General features: G+C 39.1%; 2 protein-coding genes across 3 annotated transcripts; both read left to right on the top strand.

Annotated features, from left to right (window-relative positions):
• The first annotated feature begins 334 nt into the window (after window positions 1-334).
• On the top strand, window positions 335-2,681 carry LOC147331342 (uncharacterized). Its single transcript, XM_086294318.1, has one exon. The coding sequence runs from the start codon at window positions 805-807 to the stop codon at window positions 2,287-2,289; it is 1,485 nt and encodes a 494-aa protein (XP_086150444.1). The 5' UTR covers window positions 335-804; the 3' UTR covers window positions 2,290-2,681.
• An 877-nt stretch (window positions 2,682-3,558) lies between these two features.
• LOC147331341 (protein shisa-4-like) lies at window positions 3,559-21,327 on the top strand. Of its 2 annotated transcripts, XM_086293632.1 has the most exons (7): window positions 3,559-3,807; window positions 4,027-4,088; window positions 8,557-8,795; window positions 9,471-9,597; window positions 10,135-10,298; window positions 16,903-17,094; window positions 19,813-21,327. In XM_086293632.1, exons 3-7 carry the CDS (start codon window positions 8,729-8,731, stop codon window positions 19,980-19,982), a joined length of 720 nt encoding a protein of 239 aa, XP_086149758.1. In that variant the 5' UTR covers window positions 3,559-3,807; window positions 4,027-4,088; window positions 8,557-8,728; the 3' UTR covers window positions 19,983-21,327. The 2 variants fall into 2 exon arrangements, with proteins under 2 accessions (XP_086149758.1, XP_086149759.1); XM_086293633.1 differs by lacking the exons at window positions 3,559-3,807; window positions 4,027-4,088 and having other exon boundaries at window positions 8,446-8,795; window positions 10,138-10,298; window positions 19,813-21,326.
• The last annotated feature ends 6,578 nt before the right edge of the window (window positions 21,328-27,905 follow it).

The raw sequence follows: 27,905 nt of genomic DNA, 5'->3' as shown, positions 1-27,905 counted from the left end.
TTTCATTTTATTAACTGTATTTCATGTAAGTCATTGATATTAAATATTGACTTTACAGAGGGGTGGTAAGAGTTTGGTTTGAGATTTTCCTGTTAATATTTGGATATTTTTCTTGCATTAACAATTTTTTTGATTAGAAAAGCAGAATAAAAACGTGCAAATTAGCTTCATTTATAGTTTGTTATACTCCTTCCCTCTAATACAAATATTTCATTTCTAACTCTGAGTGTAAGTGCGTCATTTAATAATAAGTGTTTCTGCTCACAAATGTCCACGAGCACAGACATGCACGCAAAAACTGCGTGACTCCTCGCTGGCTGTAACTCACCGCGCGTGTTCACCTGGAACGTCCTCTAAGAAGACGTGTGACCATTCTGATAGCCGTCTGTGTCTGCAGGTGAATGAGTGAAGCTACATAAACAGTTAAATTAGCATAGCTTACCAGCCGTAAACCCGACAACAACACAGTGGGTGAGGGTCGGAGGGGGGGTCGCTTGGCATTCTAACTTTAAAGGAAGGATTTTAACAGTATTTGCTGTGGGTTACAGCAGTGGACCAGCAGGCTACATGTTTGAATCCAAACAAGTTTCACTCAATCCCAACAACTGAGGATCGCCATTGTATAGCGGTCGCTAGGGTAACGTCACGTCGCCGTCATATCGGATGTGGGCGGGGCTTAGCGCTAGAATCCCTTTGATCCTTTCATGTCTTGTGTGACATCACCTTGGTAAAAGTCTATAAATAGAACCATTTGCACAGGGTTAGTCACAAGGTAAGTTTAGTAAGAGGGAGTAAGAGGCATTAATGTCTGAGACACAAACTCAGCAACTTACACAAAATTCAGAATCAAGTCCAGATTGTAAAAAAGTTGTATCATTTGAAAATATGAATTCTGCCATTGAAACAACCGATGCGATTCAAAGCTGCGCCACTGAAGACGACTCTGAATGTAGTGTCGTCCCTGGCGTAAACATTTTACGGAGCGACGAGGGGAAATCGAAGCACTGTGTGTGCTGCCCTCAGTCATGCAACCAGCAACAGAATCCGGGGGATCCAGAGTCAGTTGATCTCCAGGAACCTCCGGTGTCAGAAGAACAGCTGCTCGTTAAAGAGCTAATAAATGCTGTTATTACACGTGCCTCCAAAGAGGCAAAGGTGTCGCCATCGGAAATGATTCAGCAGCGCCTCTTCACAGCTCTGTGGGCACAAGTTGAGCAAAAGCCTCTCAAAATCACACACAGGGGGATTAAAAAACTTGAAAAGGGGATTTTTAAAGACATCACCAAGCGGCTGGACATTAGCCCTGATCTCGTGATCATTGCGCTAGCCGTAGGTCAGCCGTACCTAGAGGTGATCATCTCCATATTTGAAGATCACCTCTTCCGTAAAAACCTACTGGCAAGGTTCTTCTCGTGGTGCGTTAGAGCCGAGGATGACGAGGACGAACAAACTAAAGCCATTTCTCAAACACTTTTAGAAGAATTTAAAAGTAATATATTTCCAATAGTGGAGAAAAAATCATCATCTGGCATTACTGTCAGCGATTATGATGATGATGAAGAAGAATGTGTGAGCGCACTCATTGATGCTGTGCTCACACGGGCTGCGAAGAATTCGCACTACAAACCTTCTAAAAAACTCCACAGCTACCTGTTAAAACACGTGTTGTCTGACAACAGGACCAAAGATCTGCATATACATGAAAAAAAACTGAAAGATCTCGACAGGGCCATTTACCAAGAGCTACGTCAGAAAACATTCTGTAAAGAAAAACATTTACTGATGTTACTGAACGACGAGGACCCAGTGTTGAGAAAACTGACGGTCGATATCATTAAAAATCACCTGATCGACACTATGCAGAATCCAGCCCTGTGTGATGCTGAAGAGGCTGAAAATTACAGGTTATCTGTAGAAGCCTGTATCAAGAAGGTGGTGACACGTGTCAATAACAATGCCAGTTCACCTTCCTCTACTGAAAAAGTTGATGCCATCACCCAACGGCTGTTCATAAAACTCTGGCCTAGACTTAAAAAGATCAAAGTTGATAATGTGATGTTCATCAGTGATATGGTTTACAGCTCTTTAATAGAGAAATGGAAAGAGCCAGATGTCATACTGACATTCATGGAATTAGACCATGAATATGCAGATGATATAATTGTAAAGGTTTTCAAGGAGCATGCCATCACTGTATTGGAAAGTGAACATTTCATGACAAGCTTCTTTCTCTGTGCGGGTCATGCTGTATGGATCGCAGGCAGAAAATACTTGGTTACTGTTATGTAAGACCCTAAAAGTAGATTCTGTTCATCTGGACGTAGCATTTTCAGTTTCAATTTATTTAACATCTAATCGAGTCATTTTAAAAACCCTTGACCGGTCGAGGCAGATGGCCGTTCCTCACTGAGCCTGGTTCTGCCGGAGTTTTCTCCCTGTTAAAAGGAAGTTTTTACTCCCCACCGTCGCCTAGTGCTTGCTCAGAGGGAATTGTCAAATTATTGGGGTTTTGTTTTGTGCCATCTAATACACAACTTATCGTATTGGGCACTCTAAATGTATTTTTCATCAATAAAAAGATCCAAAAAAGATTATATTGTGAATTCTGCGTGTTTTCATTGTCACACAAATGTATACATTTTCAGCTTAGACTGAACGTGTTTGTTTGTCATTCCTTTCAAATCAAAGATTTTAGTAGCAACTATTGTATTAAAACATTGCACAGACGTTTTACTCTGATTACACAAACCTTATGTAGGAGTAGGTCACAGATAAGAGGTATTCATTTGTAAATTTGACCTCTGACCTCACAGAGATCAAATGTGACAGGATATTTGTACTGTCATTTTCAGACCATAAGGCGCACTCAAAATCCTTTTATTTTCGCCTTATAATCCGGTGCGCCTTATGTATGAATTCTGGTTGTGCTTATTGACCTCGAACCGATTTTATGTGCTACACGGTGCACATAACATTATGGCTACCGTAGTCAGGAGCCTCGTGGAGTAATCTGGGTTCAAACCTTCGTCTGCTTCAGGTCCCGAAGTCAAAGGAACACTGCGGCATCACTGAGAGGTAAAAACGGTCGAAATTCTTTCATATTTAATAAAATGATCCAGGGGCGATTTCAGCCCATTTTTGGGGGTGCTTCAGCACCCCCAAAGATTTCTTACTTTGTTGACAATATTTGCTGTTCGTGTGACACACTACTAAAAATATAAAAGCACACAGTACTTGGTTGAGACGTAACACTTTAACAACAAAAGTATAGATAACCCCCCCTCCCCCCTCCCAAAGTGGTTTGTTCCAGCTCGTCTCTCCCCTGCTCTGGCTCTAGCGCTCTTGCTGCCAGAGCGATGGTGGCTGAGACGCAGCGGAGGTGTTAGTGCCTGGCTTAAAACAGGACATGTTAGCTGCATTTAACCTTCAGTTACTCTTTATATAGTTGGTAGGAGTCAGACCATTTTTCTTTTTAGCTGAAAAACATTACACCAGGTAACCTGCAGTGTTGAAAACGTGTTTTCCAACGATGTTGCTACCCTACAATCTGTCCTGCTCTGTAGTAAAATCAGCAACATTTGACCTTTCTGTTGCTCCTATTGAAATTTATATAGCTTATTTAAAATCTAAAACATAAAATTGTCCGTAGCCTACTGTTGTTACCACCCTGTTTGAAATGGATACTAACTAGCTGACTGACTGAATGCCCATTAACCTTATAACTCCTGTTGTGTGTGTGTGTACAGAGACAGCCAGGTTCATAATGGATATGAGGAAGTTTTTTCAGAAAAAAGGAGCCACATTCAGGTAAAAGTGTAAAATCAAATGATCCGTCAATCAAGAATAATGTTGGATCAGTGTTTCAATATTTATCTTTCATTAGATGTTCGTGTGGTTTGGTTATTTGCCTTTTGGTTGAAAGTACACTGAGAGAGGACTTTTTGTTAGTGATCTTAATAGTATTTTTTTTATATTAATTTAATTTGTCATCTAATTGAATACAATCTATTTGTGTATGATTGTCAGTCCAAAGAGGGAGAGAGGAAAGAGGGAACGTGAGGAGAAAGTACAAGGTCAGGAAGAACCAGGTAAGAAAACAGACAGGGAACAGTGACAGGCACAACAGAAACTGTTAAACTGACAAAGAGAAAAAACCTGATTTTACTCACACAATCTGGAAGTTGTGTTCTCCCTATATTAAAGCTGCTGTACAGAATCTGCAAAACAAACTGGGTTGAAACATTTTTATCCTCTTTAACAACATTCCAACATAACATTATCATTGATTGGGGAGATTAAAATTAATGTTATATTTTTATGTGGTTCAGCCACAACTCTTCTAAAACCTCAGCCAGTAATAGGTAGGCCAACTTTTGGACCATCCAGTTGTCTGTATGACTGCTGCAGTACGTGCATCACATTTGCACACAGAAAGAGCCAAACAGCCCTGGTGGAGTGAGGAGCTGTAAAGAGAAGCAGATGCTCTGTTTATATTCTAAAAATGTTTTAAGCTTGTTTCAAAGATTCTGTACTGCAGCTTTAAATGTTTTCCAAAAGCACACATACACTTATCAGTGTTTCTCAAACCTTTTACAGTGTGTACCACCTGATAAAAATGTTAAGCTCTCCTAAGTACCACTATGAAAGCATGAAACTCATAAATCTTACAACACAAAATTAGTATCTGCAGTAAAGATTTTTTCATACATTGTATACATGCTACCACAGGCAAAGGTGCCTCCATTTTTATAGTTTTTATTAATATGTTGTAATAATTTATTTGTAATTATTTATTCTTTTTTGGGAGTGTTTTTTATGTGTCTGCATTATATTATACAAACACATTAAAAGTGAATCTCTGTCCAAAAAATGAACTCAGTTTACTTTTTACTTACTATGAGCATCGTTCATTATTCTTCCCCAGTAATTAAGGTTAGGAAATGTTTTTCCATTCCATTCAGAATCCATTCTTCTTTAGCAGCATTTAAATAACCTTTATCAGATTTGATGGTTTTGTTACAGACTTTTCAAAAAAGTGTTTTGCTTTTCTTTCACAAATGTGGGGATTAAATTGTTAAAATGTACAAAACAGTGATGTCATGTTTTGTGATGAGGACCCAGGCACATAGAGATTGATGAATTTAAGAATCTTATGATTTAATAAAGAAATTTGCAGACTTGCACAGAGATGGTAAAATTATGATGACTGATAACGGAGACGAAGACAACAGACGATGAGGACAGGGAGGATGCCGGATGAGTAAAGTGTATCTTAGCTGGCTGGGCAGCTCTCTGGGTGCTCAGCACCCCTAAAGCTCTGATCCTAGAATCGCCCCCGAAATGATCAGCGTTGCTGCTTTACAAGGTGTAACAATTAAGTTACACAACAATTAAGTCTCACTGCACTGGAACTTTAAAATCTTCACTATTAACTATTTTGCTGCTCAAAGCTAAAGCTACACATGACACAATGCATTTAGGTTATCTCGTGGAAATTAAACTTTCAGTTTATTTTTTGTTGTTACATTGATTTATTTTATCATCCAACATAACTCTAATACAAATAAATATTTTTCTTTTAAACGTTGAGGGGCTTTGTGAACTTAAAGTGCTGTTCAGTCTGCACTGAACACATAACCTGATCCAGAGCAAGTTTTGCTCAGAGTTTAGGTTGAAATCACATTTTCACAGCAGCTCTAAGCATGATACTAAATGAAAAAACGGTTAATGCTTATACTTTTGAGTCACACCTGACTGAAACCATAAACCTAACTCATGTGGTTAAGTTACATCAGTACAAAATGCGTTGCATAGTTACAGGAATTTGCATACTGCCAGGACTGATTTACATAACTGGAATTACAGTAAACAGAACGATTTATCAGTACTGTGTCTTTTTATCAACACAAATATTCAGTCAAATAATTTCACTTTGATCTGGCAACAAACTAAAGAGATTTCCTTCATGAAACTATTGTAAAGCACCAATCAGTGGCCTGAATACAGCGAGTAATGTTAAAGTTGAAATGTTCAGAGAGTTAAACGAGCGGCTGAAATAAAAAAAACCCAAAACATTTATTTATATATACATTCAGAAAATTAAGAGTCTACAGGATTTCTCTCTTGTTTTGTTTGGAGCCACCAGTGTTTTCATTCATTTGTTTATCTAGTTTTTTATGTTCTTTACAAATTTCTAACTACATGTTCATTTGATATGACTGAAGTAGAACACATTCAGTTATTCCATTTTGTAAAGAGTGAAAGGTGTCAAACACCTCCTTTTCATCCAGCACCTGTTATTTCTACTCAGGGTTTTATGTTTTCTTGAAGCAGCTAACACAAAGAAAGCCTCTCTATGTAAAACGTGTGCCACGCCTCGAGGCTTGCTTGCGTCACAGTATTGTCTCTGTCCGAAGCCACATCGGTGTTTGTTTTCTTGTCTTTATATGGAGTTTGTCTTGGAGTCTGTGTTGTGCCGGGAGGCAGGCATTTGGTGACGTTGGACTCCATTGCTAAGGTAACATTGGCCAAAGTGACCCACCTTTTTCAATAGGAGCAAGAGAGAGGTCTTGAGCCTCAAAGTAGTTAGAATAGTCCCGTCGTAGAGTCAACAAGAGTCTGTTACATAGAAGTTAAACGACAAGCTATTAAAGACAACCAAGATAGTTAAGGAAGATTGATAAATGATAGGTGGACTCTACAGTTGGCTACAAAAGCAATAATCAGTAACATCTACAAGTAGTTTATGTTGTTGACATGACATGCAGTTATGCAGTAACAGCTACTGCATAATAAAAGCCTAGTAAACCATTTAAACAAAAACACAAAAGACAAAACAGTCACTCATCCACCTACTGGCTAAGAATGGTGGCAATAGCTGCTGCTTCTCATTCTACATGTGACCATGTGCAACAGTTGGAGAAAGGAAGCCATTGCTCGTCGCCATGGCCTTGAATACCAGCCATCGAATATAACAAACATCGTTGTCTAAACATGACTTGTAAACAGCCATGTGAAACCGTTGATCTATACATTATTCACTGCAAATGGATGTAGCCATGGCTACATTTGAGACATTGTGACTCATACTGAGTTATTTGAGCCGTTTAAAGTGTTCCTCTGTTCCATCTGCACTTAGCCTGCCAACTGTAAGAAATGTCCAACCCCTGTACTGCACACAGGCGTTTCTCCACAAAGCACTAAGTCATGTTTTGCTTGGGGATCTTATTTATTTCACTCAGTGACTTGCAGATTCATTTTTAAGTTTTATGTGATGCATACTTTTTTCTGGATTTGTTTGGTTAATATTCTGTCTCAATGAAAGCACAACACCATTAGAGACTAAGCTATTGCCTCATTAAATATGGTCTCAGTGGAAAGGTGGCTGTCAAGAAGCCATTTTTAAGGAAGGGAAATGTGGGCAAAGAGTCCGAGTTATGTTCATCACACATAAAACCGGACAGAAAGTCAGTGGCAACAGGTTTTGTGGAGTGCTGAATCCAAATTTAAAATTGTCAGTATGTATGCAGGATGTCAGGAGAGAGGTACAACAGTGAATGTAAAACACATCTGTAAAACATGGTGGAGGCTCTTTCATGCTTTGGGCTGCATTTCAGCAGGTGGTGCAGGGGATCGTGTCAAACTGACGGAATAACAAGTGCAGAAAAAACACATTTTGAGACAAAACACAATATTCAGGTGTCTCATTGGCAGTATTTTCATTATGTAGTATGACAATGATGGCAGGTACACTGTCAAGGCAGTAAAAGCATTCCTGGTTAGCAGTGTGGGAGCAGTATGGGACCATCTTGACTGAGAACAGAACAAAAAGCACCAACATGCAAATAAAAGCTTTGAATGTCCTTCAAAAAGCCTGCAGAGCTTTACATGAAAGCTGCCTTATTTTAGGCTGTACTGAAGAATAGTTAGAATTATACAGACATTATTTTTGCCTTATATACTGTATACTTGCACATGTGTAAGCACTTTTTCCAAAAACATCACTACACCCATTTCCCCAACATAATGAAATGACAAGTGGCTCAAAACATTTACACTGTACTATAAAAATACGACTACAGGCAAAATATTAAATTTTAAAAACAGCTTGTCCAAAATGTAATGTCTTATGATTTAACTGTTAGGTAAAAATGCATTTCACTGTGGTGGTTTGTCAGAAACAGCAAAGAGTTAAATGTACAATATTTCTGAAATATTGCGAATTACAAGTCTGTAAACTACTTTTTAAAATGCATAGTAATAAGATAGTGTAAAATAATTCACTGGTATTCAAGCTAGTTAGCACTGGGTAATATTACTATTCGGATACCCGAATAAATAAAATACGCAATAATTTTTACATTAGTATAAATTGTAAAAAAAGAGGGAAAAAGTATTTTTTTCATCTGCTCAATAACTCACCGGAAAAAGACGACAAGAGGGAAGAATAACTTCCGCTCGTGTCTGCAGCCTCGTCTCTTTAAACATTTCTGTTAACAATTTCTTAAAAGACTTTTTGTTCGCAGCTCGTAACCGTGTGTAATGATGTGTTTACAGACCCGTGATTCTGCACAGTCCGTGGAATAAGTGTGTCAGTGGGCTGGAACACGACCTGAGTGAGGCGGCTTCGTGTATAGACGATCTGTGCAGCAGTCCGTGCGGAGCAGAGTAACTGTCGGGGAAGATTCCCGGGTCCGTGAGTGAATCCGGGAAAGTTTTACACACGGACATGGCGTCAGGCCTGTGTTCTGCTGCCGTGTTGGCTCTGTTTGTGATCCTGTCCCCTTGTGTATCCGGTAAGTTTAATTATGTTCATCCTTAAACGGCCGCTGTGTTTTCTTGTAGCCGCTGACCACCAAGCAGTCTGTGACGTTACTTCAGACCACGTTTAGGGCGAAGTCAGTGACGTAGCGTCTAATTATCCGAAAACTTTTCATTTTTATGACAGGCCATAAAACTCATCAAGACATGTTTTCTTTTGTTTTTTTTAAGTTACAGTTGTGTTTTAAACCTTTTAATAACACTGTAGGATTAGTTTGTTACAGACCCATAAAAAAAGAAATGAAAGTCATTTAAAAATAATATACAATCAGTCAGTGTCAGTGGCTATTTTCACATGTTTTAGGTTATAGTTTTTATCCACTATATTCTGGTCACTCGAGCTGCCCGCTAATTAACAAGAAACGCGTGAACGATCATTTAGCAGCAGTACAAACTACATCCTTCAGAGTGACCACCAAGTGGAAGCAGCAGGGTTTCAAACTCAGGGCTGAGCATAGATAAGTGTGTGAAAACATCACCTCTGTACAGCGTAGTACACTTTCAAGAGCTACAGTGACAGTGAATCACCAATTCCCTAAAAGTCAAAATGTTGCAGTGCTGAAAAGTTAATTTTAATAACTAATTGATTGACCTGAAATGAGCTAACTTTTGCTGCCCCTCTCTGATTTTCTCGGTCTGCTCTGTTACAGCAGGGGACGACTGCCTGGCTTACAGTGGTAAGGAAGCCCAGGAATGCCATAGAGGCTTTTGCTGTGGGGACTGCAACAGCAGATATTGTTGTTTAGATCCGTCAAAACGCTTTGATGAAGAAGAGTGGTATGTTTTCATTTTCAATCTGCAATCCACAAAAAAACCTGCATTTAGCTAGTTTGTGTAAAATGAACAATTTCCTATTTTAGAAAGTGATTTCTTTTTAAGTCTCTCTTTTCTCCCAGTATAAATGTGTTTAAGGCCACATTTAAGCTGTTAAAAAACAGGACACAATGTCTTCCTGCGCACGGCCATCAGCATAAAGCCAAAGTGCACTAGACTGAAACGAAGGCCTTCATTCACATAACATTCATCAGTGTGCTGCTTTGCTTACTCGCTGGAGGACTGACAGGGTATCTGGGTAGAAAAAGGGCTTTTGCATGCTGTGTGCTGGTTGTTGGAAGATAACACACCTACACCTGTTTTTCAGTCAGTGTTGCAAAAAACGTAGCAGACACAACTATAGCATGAGGAGTTGTTGCATAGTTGGAAGTTTTGAAAATCGACAGTAAACAGACCGTAGGCTAGCTGTAATACTTTGTTTTATTTTTGTTTTTTTCCTATTTTGTTTTGGGCATAATCCCTACTTTGCTTCTTTTTCAGCAGCAAAGATCCTGAAAAAAATTTTCAGGATCAGTTAACTGCTTTCAACAACAAAACATTACTCATTCTCATTGTTGGCATGAGCATCATCCCCTTTGTATTCCTCATCTTCTGCTGCTGCGTCTGCCCCAGCTGCTGCCTGTACAAGCTGTGCAACAAACGTGGTAAGTATTACTAGAACTAGTACTTTAATTTGGGTGATGCTTTTTTGACTGTACTCTGTTGTGAGCAAAGACAACTTTCGTCATTCGTGTGAAACTTCTGGAAGGCACCTTTACATTTACTACAGTTGGTGCATTGTAATGTAAAGTTATTGCAGTCAAAAAATATTGGCAGTTACAGATACATGAACAGATTCTCACACGCTTTCTCTGATGACGGATTTTACTTTACTCAAACCTCAGCGGACACAAAGTATAGTCAAGGCTTTAGATATAGATCTGAAGGCTGTTGTTTTGTGCCTTTTGGCATTTACAGAATATTTCAAGCTCTCAAAACACAATTTTCATGCATTGATGCCTTAAACTTAAGAGTAGGCACTGTGGCATGACGGAGTTTAAGGCACCTCATTTGTTTCTATAGTGGCTAAAAGATAAAACCCTATGAAAATGCGAATTAAACGTTCATCAGTAGCTGTTGACTTTCTTTTTTTTTTTCTTCTCGATGTCTTTTATCAGAGATGAAAAAGTCCACAAAGACAATAATGTGATTATCTTTACTCACTGGTAGGGCTGCAACTAACGATTATTTTCATACTCGACTAATCTTAATTCCTTCGATTAGTTGACGAGTCAATGATTATTTAAACAAATCTCTGCTTCCTGTCGGCAAAACTTCTCATTCTAGTCTTCAGTAACTCAGCTGCTGAAACCTGTGAAACGTATCCGTCTTCTAGAACAAACCTGTTAGTCAACTAGAAAAGACGGCTGAGTTCCTCTGAATAGAGCCATATTCACAGTAAGTCGGAGCCTTGCAGGACAAAACATGTCAAACACTGAAAAAGATTAGTGATGCTGGATTTCACCTCCTGCCTGTGTGATGCAATATGCAAAAACCTAAAGTGCCCGGCTCAGTCAAATGAATGAAGTACTTGGAACACTTCATGTGAACAAGGACCTACAGTATTAGTGTGAGTCTGACATTTGGGTGATTTCTCATACATTGCAGTGATTGACTGGTGAGTTGGAGCATTTGTCTGAGACCATGAGGGCCTCGTTTGTAGACTGTTGGCTCACCTACCACATGACTTTTATTACCTCAGCAGTTTGGTCTGACAAGAAACAAAACAACTGAGATACAGAGCCTCCCCTGACCTAATGTTTCAGAATCACTGCAGTATTGGAGGCTTTGTAAACTTTTCAGCTCCTCATTGGTGTTTGATTAGGATTAGGTTACTCACTACAGCCTGTACATACTTATAGTTATAGAATATTCACAACATACTTCATACCGTGTACATTATAACATACCATAATAGACCCATTTCTGTAATATACTCACATATCTATATTATTGCTAATATATATTGTAATATATCTATATCACTAAAGCACTTCTGGATGGATGCAACTGCATTTCGTTGCCCTGTACCTGTGCATGTGCAATGACAATAAAGTTGAATTCTATTCTATTCTATTCTTTTGCCTTCCATTGGTGTTCTTGGTGAGCGTATATGCCACAGGGCAATGAGTCAACACGTCATCAGCGATAATTGGTGTTTAGAGTTTGTGCCTAAGTTTGATGCTGGTGTGATTTTTGGGGTCATGTCTTTACTTGATTTTTGCTTCTGCTTACTCTGAGTGCTTTAAATTCCTTGAGCTCAGCCGTATCAATTTTTCAAATACCAACTTTAAGGCGCTCAGAAACAGCTGTGTGGGGCTTTGAACTCTAGCATCTTTATTTTGTTTTTTGTTTTTTTCTCAAATGACATGAAAAGATCAGAGCCAGCAGTTAACTGATCCTACTGAGTATTGTCTCTGTAGCCAGAGAATCATTGTCAATATTTCAAACCTGTTAGACACAGCATAGCTGTAATTAGAGCTGGGCGATAGAACGATAACGATATGTATCGCGATATAACTTTTACTCGATAGAGAAATTAAGCTATCGCGATAGACCTCGCCGCTCTTGTCCTCTTAAAAAAAAAAAAAAAAAAAAAAGGTCAGCCGATCCAAATTAAGTAGCGCAGAGCCGAACCAATCACAGCCGCAGCGTCACGTCGCGTGACTTGTTACGTACAGCACAAGTGCCAAGCCGCACGTGTGTTTGTTTGGGAAGCAGCCAGCGGGTAATGGAGCCAGCGCGTAATGGAGGAAATGAGTGTGCCGACTGGAAAAATCAACCGAGCGTGACCGAAGAGAAAACAGATGATGGTTCCAATGCCGGAGAGATTGTCGAGCGGAAGAGCCAAAGAAGTTCCGTAGTGTGAAGGTATTTCGGCTATTTCAAGTCTGACAAAAAACAGTAGCGTGCACTGTAAATTGTGCCGAAAGCAAGTCTGGAAATACAATAAACTGGTGCATGCGTCACACTGTGCGCCACGTTATTGTTTCGGTGAAATGAATTTCTACAATACTGTTAATTCTACTCTCTGCAGTGTTTAAATGCTTACATATACACACAGTTACTGTCCCTCCAAACATACGACTCGGTTCTGCTTCTATGCCCCAGCTTTGTTTACTTTTTCCCACCGAGGCTTCTAGACTTCTGATTGGCCAACATTTCTGCACGGTTAGGAATCTAGCGCCACCTGCTGCTTTGGCATGTTCATAGCAGCGTTTTCCTTCATTTCTGCCTTTACGTGTGGACGGGATTATTTTTTAAAACGAAAACGGAAAATCTCCGTTTTCAAAAATACCCGTGTACGTGTGGACGTAGCCTCAGTCTCTGACTGGAAGCGCTAATTCATCATTCGGCTTTTGTCAGACTAAAGTAACTGTTAAAACTGTTTGAAAAGCTCAGCTATACAACAAGGAGAGATTGAGTATTTCCTTTTAGTTCTCAGTTTATTTGATATTGACAAAAGTTAGTCAGTTTTATCTGTTCTTCTGTAACACAAACTAAGATTTATTTTTAGAATTAATATTTTGTTTCTAAGTGGAATTGACAATTTAGTCTGTTTCATTTGTTCTATTTTGAAACTTAAACGCTTTAGCGGCTGCCTTTTGTGTAGTTTGCAATATTTGCCTTTATTTATCTGAAAAAGTCTCATGTTCCTTAAGTACATCTACCCTGTTGAACTTATTATGGGAAATAAATATTTAAATAAAAACAAGCTGCTGATTATTTCACATTTTACTTGTGAGCAACGGCACATTTAAATCTTACAAATATAGTTATTTGGCTTATATCGTGATAGATATCGTTATCGCCTGAAATGAAAAAAACATCGTGATATGAAAAAATCTCATATCGCCCAGCTCTAGCTGTAATGATTCTATTATCCCCAGTCAGCCGATATTTACGAGGAGCAATAATAGTAGCAATAATGCTAATAGCAATAAGGATTATGTAATGCTGGATAAAATGCAGACTAAGATTTTATAGATTTTAATAATGAACGGGAATTTTGTTTGTTTTTTTACAGTTGTTATTTTCAGTAGGAATTTGAATACCATGTACTGTGCAAGGAAGCCTTGTGTTTTCATCACTTTGTCAATTCTTGACAGTAATGAAATTGCAAAACCCCTAAGGCTGCACAATTATAGCCAAAATGCTAATCCTTATCATTTTGCCCAATCTTAGGATTACTATTATCACGATTAGTCAATATAAACTAAATTAGGCCTTAAAATATTCATAATAAATTTAGAGACATCACATAACACAGATTTCATGTGCATGTCATGCTGTGATCCTGCTACTTTGCAAATATGTGTGCCGTAATAAAGCTGTTACTCATCATTCATTTAAATTCAGTGCCTCTCTTTGAGCAAAAAAATTACGTCAGTTTAAAGAAAATTGTACAAAAACTTAATGCAAAATTACATCAACACAGCCCTGCTTTCCCCATTGTGCTATATTCTTCTTAAATAAAACTTAATTGCAGACAAATAAGATATTTATTCATTTCCTAAAAGTAAAATATAAATTCTTTCACTCCATTCTTGGCATCTGCGTGATGGAAACTCATAGCAAAGTACTCAACCGATCTTAGAGCTTAATCTCTTTCCCCTTGGATGCTTTGCATATAGTGCCCGCATTGGCACTTTGGAAAGGTTATTCCCATGGATGTTTTATTCCTGCATGGCTCTTTAAAGACGTTTTCCCTTCTATTGGAACTCAGTCCTTGCTATTATAAATAGCAGTATTACTTCCAGTGTGGTTCCTGATGGTTTTAAACATGCAATTGTAAACCCTTTATTAACAAAAACCTGGCGCTGACCCCTCATTTCAAAAGTTCCATTCTTCTCAAAGTTATTGGAAAAAATAGTTTTTATCCATCTGAATATAGATACTAACGGTATGATGGAAGTTTTTCAGTCTGGTTTTAAACAGCTACACTCCACTGAAACAGCACTTTTACGTGTTTTTCTTTTTAGCTACTGATTGTGGAATTTCGGTCATCCTTGTGCTTTTAGATCTTACTGCAGCGTTTGATACTGTTGACCACAATATTCTTATCTCCCATGTGGAACACCTGGTTGGCATCAAAGGTGCTGCACTGAATTGGCTTCATTCATATTAGAGTCGCAGAACTTTCAGTGTTAATGTTGAAAAAGTCCACCTCAGCCCCATTTTCTTGTGAGGTGCCCCAGGGCTTAATCCTTGGCCCTCTTCTTTTTTCATTATAGGCTATTATGGGCAAACTTTCTGTTTTTAAATGTGCTATATTACCTAAAGCCTTAATTACTTACCTTGGCCAAATGAGATTGTGCTTCTTTGTGAGCTCTAGCGATACCACGAAGAGCTGTACAGGTTCGCTTTTATGTACATCTGAGTTGATGTTGGGTGATTAACCTTAGCAACAATTGCATTTTTTTTACTTCACCTTGCAGGTGTGTTTTCAGGTGGTTGAATAAGTTCGCTGTGCTGCTTTGTGGTCCTGACACAAATCTACAGCACTCTTCGCAGATGATTTCTTCTTGGTTAACATGATTGTTCTAAATCCAAAACAGCAGACCTGCTTTTGGAAGCAAGCTCGCTTTCTGCTGCTCCAGACATTTGATTTTTGTTTTGACCGTCTGTTGCCTGTCTTTGATGTAGTGTTACTCCTCCGGGCTACGATGCAGTGAACAGCTGTGATTGGCGCACAGGCGTAAGGTGTAGCGCTGGGATTTTGGAGTGCTCAATTTGCTTTGCGATCTGTTGGAGAAGCATGCATTTTCAATGTCATTCAAATAATTCTACATTCCTAATCTCCACCCCTGCCCATCAAATGATTGCTGAATTTGCTTTTTTTGGTCCCTTCTACTTGGGACAAAATTTCTTTTTTATTTAAATAAGCAGGCTGTGCCTTTCCTGTGCTTGCCTGTAGTTTCTAGTGTTGTTTTTACGATGTACATGAAATGTGATCGGTGCAAAGAATCTGCAGATCTACCTCTGAGCAGTAAACACTTAGGTTGCTGTGAGGATTTCTTGTTGCTTGGTTGTGACCAGCCCTATTAATAGGCTGTTGTTTTAAACATGTTAGTCAAAAACAGCTGAAAAACAGCTCAGATGTATGTGCAACCTACAATCACAGGTCCATCTACTTCTCAGGTTCAGAGCGTATCAGCATGTTCGGTGGCCTCCAAAGTTTATTCATCGCTAATGTTTGACTCATAAATGCATAATTGTCCTCACACATGAATGTTTAACTCTGAGTCTCTAGACTTTTATAAATAGACAATGTCTTAATCTTAATTTAACCCCCTTAGTGCTGGTTAGATCCCATGTGTTCATTTAACATGTACATATAGTGTTTATGTTTTTAAATCATTACTACTTGTTAGTTTTGTGTAAATGTGTTCATGTGACATGATAAAGAATGGGTTACTGTACATAACGTAATGTAATTACATGGAAATGCGTGACATGATTAAATTATGTTCAACCAACAGTTTGTCGTGTCAAATAAACACATTTCTATTTTGCAAACTGGTACTTTAGCTGACTGTTGTCAGTATTTACAGTCAACCATTTTTACATTTCCGACTTCCTGTCAGTTTGGTCAGCTCGTAAATGTTTTGCCGTTAGGGGAAGTCCTTCTGGCAGAGAGGCTACAATAAAGTGAGGAACACAATGTGGCATCTTTGGCTTAAGCCGCTGCATGATGGGATCAAATCCAGGAATGTCAGAGCTCCACCCTGTGTGACTCATTGTTTCCATGACAACCCCACGTCATTTACAGGAAGTGGTTGTGATGACACCCACTGTTTAAAGACACCTTGTTTTCCACAAGTTTTCTTTTTTCCTGTTCTAAGCAGTGCCTTTTCATTTTCACTGTACTTATGCAGAGATCAGTTTACACTCTGACGATGATAAAAATCTCTCAAAGAGTTTCTTTGAGTCTCTGTAAACTTCAAAAGTGTAAATCTGTGTATATTCAATAAGCAAACGACATCATGTTTAGTTTCTTTGATGCAGACCTTAAGGAGAGGATGATAAATTATGTATCTTAACTCAAAGTGCACCATTTGCTCTTCTCCTTCCTTAAAAATTTATTTTTGAATCTTTATTAGAATATTACCTATAAATGACAATACACATTAAAGGTGTTTTGGATAATATGTAGCATGTTTCTCCATTTCTAACTTTTTGTTACTTATTTGCTTACACCTGTGATAGAGGCCACTACCCAGGTCACAATGGTCAGCAACACTCCTCAGCATCCAACGGCAGCACCTGGGCCCCCTGAATCCTACCAGGAAATGCCCCACCATCTACCCCAGCCTGGCTACCCAGCTCAGCCCATCCTCACACCGCCCTACCATGGACAGTCATTCACAGTTGGACCACCGCCATCTTATCAGGAAGCCAGTGAGTGTGGTTTATGATTTGCCTTGAGCTCTATTCCAGGAAGCAGGTTTAGCTAAGAAGTCTGAGTTTGTTAACTGCGAGCTGAGAGAAACTCCTGTTTTCTGTTAGTTACTGGGAACAGACCCTGAGCTTCTCTCTGACTCCTCCCGTCCTGCTGGACCTGAACCACTTGTGTGACACACTGAGTCATTTTCTTATTCATAAAGTCGCTGTCAGCGTTCACAGCGTGGAAGTGTACATTTTTACAGAAACTAAAACGCTATGGGATGTTTTGGTATTTTGTGTAATTAACGTGAGAGCTTTGACAGCCATGAATAAGTGATGACAGCAATTACATCACTGTTTTATGATCAGCTCAGAATAAAATCTATATAGTCTATAACTTGGCCAGTAATGTTTTCAGACTGTCAGCCAGTTTCCTTGCAAAAGCTAAGACTTTTCTTATAACATGTTTGTCTCTACTGATGTGATTTTACATTCATTAAAGACTCAGAAAGCTGCCTTGCTTTTTTCAGTTCAATGTGATAGTGCTATGGCTGTAAGAGCCATTATCTATCAGTGAAGACTGAAATCAGATTATAACAGATTAAACTGGGGAACATTTTTTCTGAGAATCTCATTATGCATTTCTATCCAGTAATGGCAGAAACACAAAAAAGGAAAAGAAAAAAGAAAGAAATGTTTAGAGAATAATTATTCAAACAACAAAATGGTCATAACCTGCTGTGAAGGCAGGTTTTCATTTAATAAACTGACCTGAAGGTGGAGTCTGTTGCTGTCTGGGTAACTAATATCACAGATCCATCAGTAAACTGTGTCTAATGAGTTTCTGTAGATTTTTATCATCAGTTCCTGGTTCCTACATTTTGTCCCTGTCAGGTTACAGCTGAATAATTAGAAAAGATTGATTTAAAAATCAAATGCAACATTTGGATTCCAGCTTTCCAGCAGACATTAAAAGTGATGATGAAAGAGGGACGATCAATATCCTGCTCAGCACTGAGTGGTCTTCATATTTCTCATGCTCTTTATTTACCTGTTGCCATGGTGAATCGTGATGCCACAACTCCATTGATCATGGCTTTCTTTCTTTACTAATGCAGATGCTTAACTCTGGGTGAATATACTCAAGATTGATTGAACTAAATCTGATCAGCTGTTCTGAAACAGGAAACTCAGAGTTATCTCAAAGTGAATCAACTCAGTTTATTTTTAAACTTAGTTTTTTGTAAATGCTTCCTGGAAAAGAGGCCCGTATTTAACTAAAGAGAATATATTTGTTTGCAGAACCAGGTGAAAGGTAGGCTTTGAAACCCAAAACTGCGCATCTGTGGAAATATTAATAGTAGGGCTGCCACAAACGATTATTTTGATAGTCGACTAGTCACAGATTATTTTTGCGATTAGTCGACTAATCAGATCATCATCCATTGGACGCACAGCTTATTGCACCAGCAGCATCTGCTCTTATATAACTATCATTAGCTTACAGCTTTAAGTGTTTAAGGTCTGTGCTAACTAAAAATAAAGACAAGATGATAGTTTATTAAATTTTAATGAAATTTGCAGATTGTTTCGGTGAAGTTTAATAAACTCCTTGCTATCTAAAATATAACGGGACACCGGAGTATATTCTCGAGCATCTCACACTTCTGATAATCAGTTGTCTTCTTAATGTTTATTCAGCTGTGTAAAAACTTTTTGGCTGAGAAACTTTAAGCTCAGCCAAACCGATTTACTCAGGAACAAATAAAATACTAAAAAAAAAGCCAAACAATAACATTTTGAAGTTATCTAAGTGACTTGTATATGTTTAACCTGAGTAGCGAAAGATGGCAGTGGGTTTGAAAACGATCTGCCGGGAGTCCGGTGTTCTCACGGCTCTAGTGAGCCTGTAACCCCGGCTAGCTATCGAGCTAGTGGGTAACAGACGTCTCCGAAAACGTCGGAGCGCTTTTGAAAATATGTGGTGTCTTGATAAACTGAGCAGATATTTGAGGTTTACACAGCTACATTCTCACCTGAAAATATGCTAAACGTTTATTTTGTGACCCAGAAATAATAATAAGAGTAATATTAAAATTAACTAGCTGCCGCCATTGTTGGAAACTGAGCTGGGCTGCGCTATGAATTCTGGGACACAGCTTCTTCTTCTTCTTCTTCTTCTTCTTCTTCTTCGGGGTTTAACGGCAGCTGGCATCCTTGTACATGCAGTGCTGCCATCTTCTGTTTCAGTCCGTTATTACACTCTTAAACCCTACTACTTATTCCTGCGTCTTTTGGGATCTTACAGAGCTTCAAACGACGCGTCGACTATTAAATCAGTCGTCGACGATTTTGATAGTCAACGTAATCGTGGCAGCCCTAATTAATTTGAAGCTCCTGACTCGGGGGGGGGGGGGAGGAGCTTCAATGTACAAAATATTTCTACAGAAGTTCATTTAGCCTCTGAGGCAAAAGCTTGTTTCTGTGAGTCATGTTGTGTAAAATACTGCGACTGGCTAAAGTAAAGGTGATGAATCTGCGTCATCAAAATATACAATATATATATACAGAAAAAAATATACACAGTAAATAAACACAAATAAACACATCCATTACTGCCAGAGACTTTTTTAATATAATATTTCTTCTTATGCTACAGAACTTCAGCTGTGGTTACTTTTTTAGTGCTGTCTGCATGTTCAGTCTCATGTAAGCTCTTTTTTCACTTTCCAGTCAGTCCTGCCTATCCTCCGATGCCTTATGGCCAGGCTGCGTTCATGCCCCGGCAGCCAGCATACCCCCAGCCACCGTGCCCCCAGCCGAAGCCCAGTGCTCCACCTGCAACTCCAGACTTTCTTGCTCAGCCTGCATATAATCCAGGTTTTGCTTCATCACCACACTAGGCTGGATCGTGGACATCAGTACAGCCCCAGGAAGTGCTTTGAGCCTTTTTCCCTGTACTCGCATGTAAGTCACGTTACATGGGAACAAAGTGCAATATTTATCATTTCAGGAATACATATATATTAGTTTAGCCTTAATGTTGCTTTCACTGATATATGGCAGTGACCTGTGTCATGTAACTTCATGCTCATATCAAGCTTGGTGGTCTCCCCTCTTTTAAACTTGGATAGTGTTACTGAGTCCATGTTATGATTTCCTCTACAGAACTGTGCTAAGTGATAACAGATATTGATTTTTTTTTTTTCCTTTGTGCTTTTGTGTAAAGCAATTTTTCCGGCTTATCTCACTATTTAAATTCTATTATGGAAAATGCAGTGCCTTTAGACAACTATTGTGATTTCCTGCAAATATGACTTTCTTTGATGATTTAATTGACTAGTTTTACATTGAGAAGTTTGAATTGTTAATTTGCTGACTCTGTCTTTTCCCGAGTGTTCCGTTTCCTGTTCTAAAACACTCTCTAAATCTTTTAGCGATGTTCCAGTAATGATTCAGTTTTACATAAAGTCCCAGCTTTGTTAAAAACAGGACTGAGCCAAAATGCACTGCGAGGTTTACCAAAGGAGTCTTTTATGTTCAGTGAACTAAACATCAACTTGATTGACGCGTGTTAAATATGAGAAAGACTTGTGCCTACAAAAAGCATGCATGGAACTTAAAAGAAAAATATTTTAAAGCATTTTATCTCATTTTATTCTATTTATTGATCCATTTGAGTCACAAAATGTTGTCACATTTACTCGGCTATCTTAATAACAGCTTCACTCAAATGAGCCTTGATGTTTTGCGGCGTGCAGTTTTTTTAAATGCTGCCATCGAACCTGTTAAATGTTATTAGAACACGAATATTTCTTTTTTTTGTTGTTATTGTTTAAAGTGCCCCGTACGAGTGAGGGTTTGTTCGTGTGTTGTTTCACTGTTGTTATGGAAAAAGAGCCATCACTTCCGCTTTCTGTTGACTGAAGTTACTTGAACATCATTTACAGATGTGACCTTTTTCTTGTGCATCTGCTGACCCAGCAGTACAGTCACAAACTCGTGTGCCAGTTTACATTTTGATGTTCTGTGAAAATCTCATCATCTTTCTTTGTTTAGACTCTTACATTTCAGTGTCGCTTCTCTGTAGACACCATCTGCCAGTTAATGAAAGGGATGCAAGGTCACATGTTTGTAGTTTAGACCATTGATGTAAGAAGTATTTTAATCCAAAAACACTTTGTAGTATGCTTTCCTTTTGTCTAAACTGTGTATGTAGGAATACTGTTTATTTGTTTTTTTTATATATTTTTGGTTAGTCATATTTCAATTTTGTGGAGAAAAAATACTTTATTGTGATGTTCATTAAAGTGTATGTTTTCTTTTTTCCTCAGTTTTTGGTTCTTGAATATTATTAATGATGGTCATACTGCAGTGTGTTTATTCATAATGCAGTACATGAATGATAGCAGATGAATTAGGATGTTAATGTGTGCATGAACTACACACATTTCTCCCACTGCATCTTTAAGAGAAAAAAACGGTAATGGAAAGTGTTTCTCTCTCGCTCTCTCGCTGTCTCCCTTTTTCTTGTCGATATTTCCTGTGTATTTTTCTGGTTTTGAGGATTTTTTTTTTCTATTGCTGATGCTTGAATATACAGTGGAACCCCGACTTACGAAATTAATTCGTTCCCGAGGGTCTTTCGTGAGTCGAACATTTTCGTAAGTCGAAGCACCCATCGCGCGTTTTGAGTGAGGCGATGCTGAACGATAGGCTATAGGCTAATTGCTAACTAGTACAACAATATGTCGTTCAAGTGGAACAGCGAAGTGCAAGTACGGAAGCCAAGGGGTTGTCACATGATTCGGAAGGCATTGTGGGCATTGTAGGCTCAGCCAATCAGATCCAGTGGATTTCGTTACGCGGGCATTTTGCCGTAACACGGGCAGAAATATTGCCGTTCAGAGCCTTCGTAACTTGAATTTTTCGTGAAACGGGGTATTCGTAAGTCGTGGTTCCACTGTACTTTTAATTGCATTTAATACATGTTTGTTTTTTTCTTTGTACAGTGGCGTTTTGGACAGAGTGATTTCCAGAGACGATGCATTTTTAAAAACATTTTAAAATGTTTTAGTGTACATATTTAATCCATTCATTCTACGTACTTATTGTAAAAACTCCCACTGCTAAATTTATCCAGAGAAAGAATTATCTCAAAGGTTTTAAGGCTTAAACAAGCTTTATTTGTATAAGAAATTACATTTTTGTAGTTTGTAGCCTTCCTCTTGTGGATGTACTGGTGCGTGATGTAAGTGCATGTTTCAACATAAGCATATCAGTAAGTCAACATTTGCTTGTGTAGCTAGGTGGAGAAATGATGGGTAGATGATTCTCCTGTCCACTAGTGGGCGATAGCATGCTTTGAGCATCTTCTGTGGTTAGTAGCTGAAGGGGGACAAAAAGGACAAATACCTGGACAGGAAACAGGAAGTCCTTTTTTTTTTTTTTTTTTTAATTAGTAAAATTAACATACAAACAAAATGCACCATATATTACACATTCAGAGAATAGACATTCCTTACATATTAGCAACTTTCATATATAGGAAAAACAAAATATAAAGATGGGGTCACATAATTTAACAGATTATTAACTCACTAAATCAAAATCTTCCACAAAGGAAACAAAAAGAGCAGCCTTTTTCTTTTTAATTAAAGTCAAAGATTTAACCAACAGGTTTAAGTCGTTTTTTCCAGTAAGCTAGTGTTGGTTTGGTCTTAAAAAAAACAACATTTATGTATAAATTGCTTGCACAAGATTAATAACACATTGACACCATAATTAGCTTTCTTTTCTTTCATAAACACTCCAAACATTACCATATTTAAGGTAAATGGGGGTAATTTGAATCCCACTGGAATAAAGCCAGGTATGAAAATCCAACCAAAAAATTTGTTTAAAATTGCACAAAAATAATAGATGGTCCAAATCCTCCTCTTCTGTTTCACAAAATACACAATTACCAGTTTCTATTTTGAATCTATCACCAAGGAGTCTATTTGTTGGGTAAATTTTATTCAAGATTTTAAATTGGACTTCTTTCCCTTTAGGAGGGATAGGGAAGGTGATATAATCAGTTCTTATTCTTTCAATTTCTTCCCTTTGGAAATCTTTTAATATGTAATTACGTCTAAGTAAATTTGGGGAATAAAGACTCCTTAATGAAGATCTTAGAAACTTATTATTGCATTTAACATCACAAAACCGAATACCATCTATATATAATTGCCTTAACTTGGGGGAGAATATATTATATCATTTACAACTATGTTTTTAAGTGACAATGGAATGGATTTTATAACCCAATTAAATTTACTTTTAGAACATTGGACATTAAATTTTTGGCAAAAATCTTGATGTCCTAAAACATGTCCTTCCTCATCTACAAAATGGGCAATTGCCCAAACACCTTTTGATAACCAATCTTGAATAAAAATAGATTTTCTGTTCGGAAGTCCTTTTGTTCCTCTCAACCAGGCCAAGGAAGAGGGCCAACACCAGTGGTTGTGGTGTTTTGCTGCCCTCTGCTGATCTGTTTTGTCTTTAGGAGTGTTTGTTGAAATTTTACCCACATGCAGTTCTGTCAAACTCTTTCATTTAAATCTACAAAAATAGTTACTGAAAGTCAGAAAATATTTTATCAACTGAACGAGGAGTCAAACATTAAAACTGAAAGCTTTTATTTGTACTAACTGTCTACACAGAACAGATTTTGTATACAAAAATCAGAGGAAACATTTAGATGTAAACATGCTGGAAGAAATCCACGGCAGACCCGGGTGTACCTTCATGCTTTTTAGCATCCTTTATTATCTCGGTCATGGTTGCTATACACACTCTGCTGCAGCTCTGCCTCTGCCAGCCATACACATCAACAAACAACTCCAAACACAGGACTCTACACAGATCTTAAGCTGGCGAGGCGTGATGCAATGGTGCACAGGTGCCCCCGCACACATTCCTTTCAATTTTGCTGCTCTATAGTAGATGTTTCGACCCCAATTCTCTCATAATTACACCAGGCCTTTTAAACTGTTAAAAAAAAAAACTTAATTTGTAATGATGGTCTGGGCAGTCACAGATTTAGCTCAGAATCAATATAGACTAAATAAAATAATTGACTAATATTATCCCGGATTACAACTGAAACAATTCAATAGTTTTAGATATAAATCTTCTCAGCTTTTAAGATTAGGATGACTTATTTTCTCTTTACTAAAAACTGTGTTTTGTGCTGGATCAGGTGTTGGGGTCAGTTACTAAGTAGGGTAAGTGCTGGTGGATGGTGCGATCTAGTGGTTTACAGCAAAAAACAAAAAGGAGGCGAGTCGTTGAAGGTTAAAATGGTTTGTTTGCTCTGGTTTTCATTATATGATACTTGGTCAGTTCTAAGACAAAAAGCTTTTAATTGAAAGCAGTTATGAATAAAACCCATTCTGATCCCTGAATTCTGGCGAACATGAGGCAAGTGATGATTTCAGCTGACCAGTCTTCATGAACTATTCTAATTTTGATGAAACTGAGCTGCTATGAACTGAAACTGCATCAACTATCAAATGTAATTGTCAGAGTTCAAATGTTATATTATCTCTGTTATACGTGACCTCAGTGTGTGGGTCCAGTCATCATTTATGTTATGTTATGTGTGTTTTTATGTTAGCATCTTTAACCTGCTTTCTCACTTCTCTGATTTGTTCTCACTGCTGAACAAATCAGAGAAGGCGGAGCTTGGTGTTTAACAGCTGGTGTCAGGGTCTATTTCTCCCGATCTGCACCTGCATACCTATTTTATATTTCTGTTGCATTTAAAGCTTCATTTAGGTTGAGTTGGGATTCAGCGGCACTTCTGTTTTGGTTTTAACGTACACTGAACAAAAATATAAACGCAACACCTTTGTTACTGCTCCCATTCCCCATGGGATGGACGTAGAGACCTAAAATTCATTCCAGATACACAATATAACCATCCCTCCCAAACAGTGGTCACAAATCAGTCCAAATGTGTGGTAGTGGGCACATCTGCTATATTGAGATAATCCATCCCACCTCACAGGTGTGCCACATCAGGATGCTGATCTGACATCATGAGTAGTGCACAGGTGTACCTCAGACTGCCCACAACAAAAGGCCACCCTGGAATGTGCAGTTTTTTGCGCTATTGGGGGTCTGGGGACCCAGAACCGGTCAGTATCTGGTGTGACCACCATTTGCCTCATGCAGTGCAACACATCGTCGCATGGAGTCTATCAGATTGACAATGTGGCCTGTGGAATGTTGGTCCACTCCACTTCAATGGCTGTGCGAGGTTGTTGGATATTCGTGGGAACTGGTACACGCTGTCGTATACGCCGGTCAAGCACATCCCGAACATGCTCAATGGGTGACATGTCCGGTGAGTATGCTGGCCATGCAAGAACTGGGACATTCTCAGCTGCCATCTGCCCTGAACAATGTGAACCATGATTCATCCGTGAAGCGCACACCTCTCCAACGTGCCAGACGCCATCGAATGTGAGCATTTGCCCACACAAGTCTGTTACGGCGACGAGCTGGAGTCAGGTCAAGACCCCGATGAGGACGACGGGCATGCAGTTGAGCGTCCCTGAGACGGTTTCTGACAGTTTGTGCAGAAATTGTTTGGTTGTGCAAACCAATTGTTCCTGCAGCTGTCTGGGTGGCTGGTCTCAGACGATCTTGGAGGTGAACCTGCTGGATGTGGAGGTCCTGGGCTGCTGTGGTTACACGAGGTCTGCGGTTGTGAGGCCGGTTGGATGTGCTGCCATATTCTCTGAAACGCCTGTGGAGACGGCTTATGGTTGAGAAATGAACATTCAATGCACGGGCGACAGATCTGGTTGACATTCCTGCTGTCAGCATGCCAATTGCACGCTCCCTCATTGCTTGTGGCATCTGTGGCTTTTTGCTGTGAGACAAAACTGCACATTCCAGGGTGGCCTTTTGTTGTGGGCAGTCTGAGGTACACCTGTGCACTACTCATGATGTCAGATCAGCATCCTGATGTGGCACACCTGTGAGGTGGGATGGATTATCTCAATATAGCAGATGTGCCCACTACCACACATTTGGACTGATTTGTGACCACTGTTTGGGAGGGATGGTTATATTGTGTATCTGGAATGAATTTTAGGTCTCTACGTCCATCCCATGGGGAATGGGAGCAGAAACAAAGGTGTTGCGTTTATATTTTTGTTCAGTGTAGTTTACCAGAACTAGTTTCAGGGACAACCCTGAATCAGACAGCCTATCATGTGTTTGGTTCATGCTCTTCTTCCTCCTCTGTTTCTTTTAGCTGGGCTCTCATCTCTTTTTCGCTTGTTAAGGGCAGCAGCGTTGTGCCATCTTGTGTGTTGGATGTCTTTAAACCATAAATTTAGAAACCATAACAATCTCTATTTGACCTTTAACCTCAGATCTGACCTGAAGGAAATCTGCAATGCCAGAAAATAAAGTTACATTTCTTTAAACCATATTAAAATATCCCACACAAAGTATTTTTCATATTCTATCACACGATTGATGCTTTTCCTCTTTTTGTGCCTTTTTTTTACCTTTACTGTTACAAAAAAGTTAACAGACATCCATACAGAGAAAATGGTTCAAAGGGCACTGACACAGCAAAACAACACGGCAAGTAGAGCAGATTAACTTAGACTGAAGATCGTAGGGTTATGTACAGGAATACCTGTGTGTATGAGAAACAATATAGACTGAGAAGAGGAAAAAAAACACCATCCAGATTAATCAGATGTCACGGCCAGAGGCCAGTGTGGGAAACGGACTCTAAGGCAGGCAGCACATCGGAGACGCAGGAACCAAAAGTGACAAAGCTTTATTTAGAGTGGGTGCAATAGATGGAAACAGCGAACAAAGGTAAGAGGTGCTTAAAGTGCATACCATAACCTAGAATAGCTCAAAGTTATCAAGGAATAATAATAATCAAGGAATGTGGCGGCTCCGTCCGGGGGTGGAAACGCTGGTCCTGTGGGTCACCTGGACCATGACATCAGGTCAGTGTAACCACAGCGGTGAGTGGTATAAGAGGATGTGATGATTGTGGTGGTTGCATTTCAGTACATTTCAGCTACTACGTCGCTGTAAGAAAGCATTGTATGATGGCGAAAGATGTACCCTTGGGCCCCCCTTCTCGATTCAGAGATGGCCAGCATCCTGACAGCCCGATGGATGAAGCTGTCTCTCAGTCTGCGTGTTCTGGCCCGGAGGCTCTTCAGTATCCTTCCTGATGGCAGCAAACTGGAAGCACAGTGGTTAGCACTGTTGCCGCACAGCAAGAAGGTCCTGAGTTCAATTCCACCATCAGGCCGGGGTCTTTCTGTGTGGAGTTTGCATGTTCTCCCCGTGTTTGCGTGGGTTCTCTCCGGGTACTCCGGCTTCCTCCCACTGTCCAAAGACATGCAGTTTGTGGGGATAGGTTAATTGGATAATCCACATTGCCACTAGGTGTGAATGTGCGAGTGAATGTGAGTGTGAATGGTTGTCTGTCCCTATGTGTTTTCTGAAAATAAATGATCAAGCTCTGCATGTGTGTACAGCAAAGACAATATGAGCAACAATACAAACTTTGAGAAACTTCTCACGCTCTCAATACCGTGTTTTCACTGTATTTATTTTTAAAGTTATGATTAAACAAAGAAATAAATGCACAATTTGCAACGATCAACCATTTCCGTTGAAATCGAGTCAATTTGTGACAGTTATTACTTAGAGATAAATTACACAAAAAACTCTTGTTTGCAGGCTTGTTGGAGCCCCTTCTGTCACTGGGGCTCTGGGTAATCAGCCCC

Source organism: Aulonocara sp. 'chitande type north' Nkhata Bay, linkage group LG5 (assembly GCF_057382095.1).
Source record: "Aulonocara sp. 'chitande type north' Nkhata Bay isolate Kocher_YH1m ecotype deep benthic linkage group LG5, A_spYH_male_GT1.1, whole genome shotgun sequence".
In the NCBI taxonomy this organism is placed as follows: Eukaryota; Metazoa; Chordata; class Actinopteri; order Cichliformes; family Cichlidae; genus Aulonocara; species Aulonocara sp. 'chitande type north' Nkhata Bay.
The sequence above is the reverse complement of the archived record's forward strand: the minus strand, read 5'-3'. Positions and strand labels throughout refer to the sequence as shown.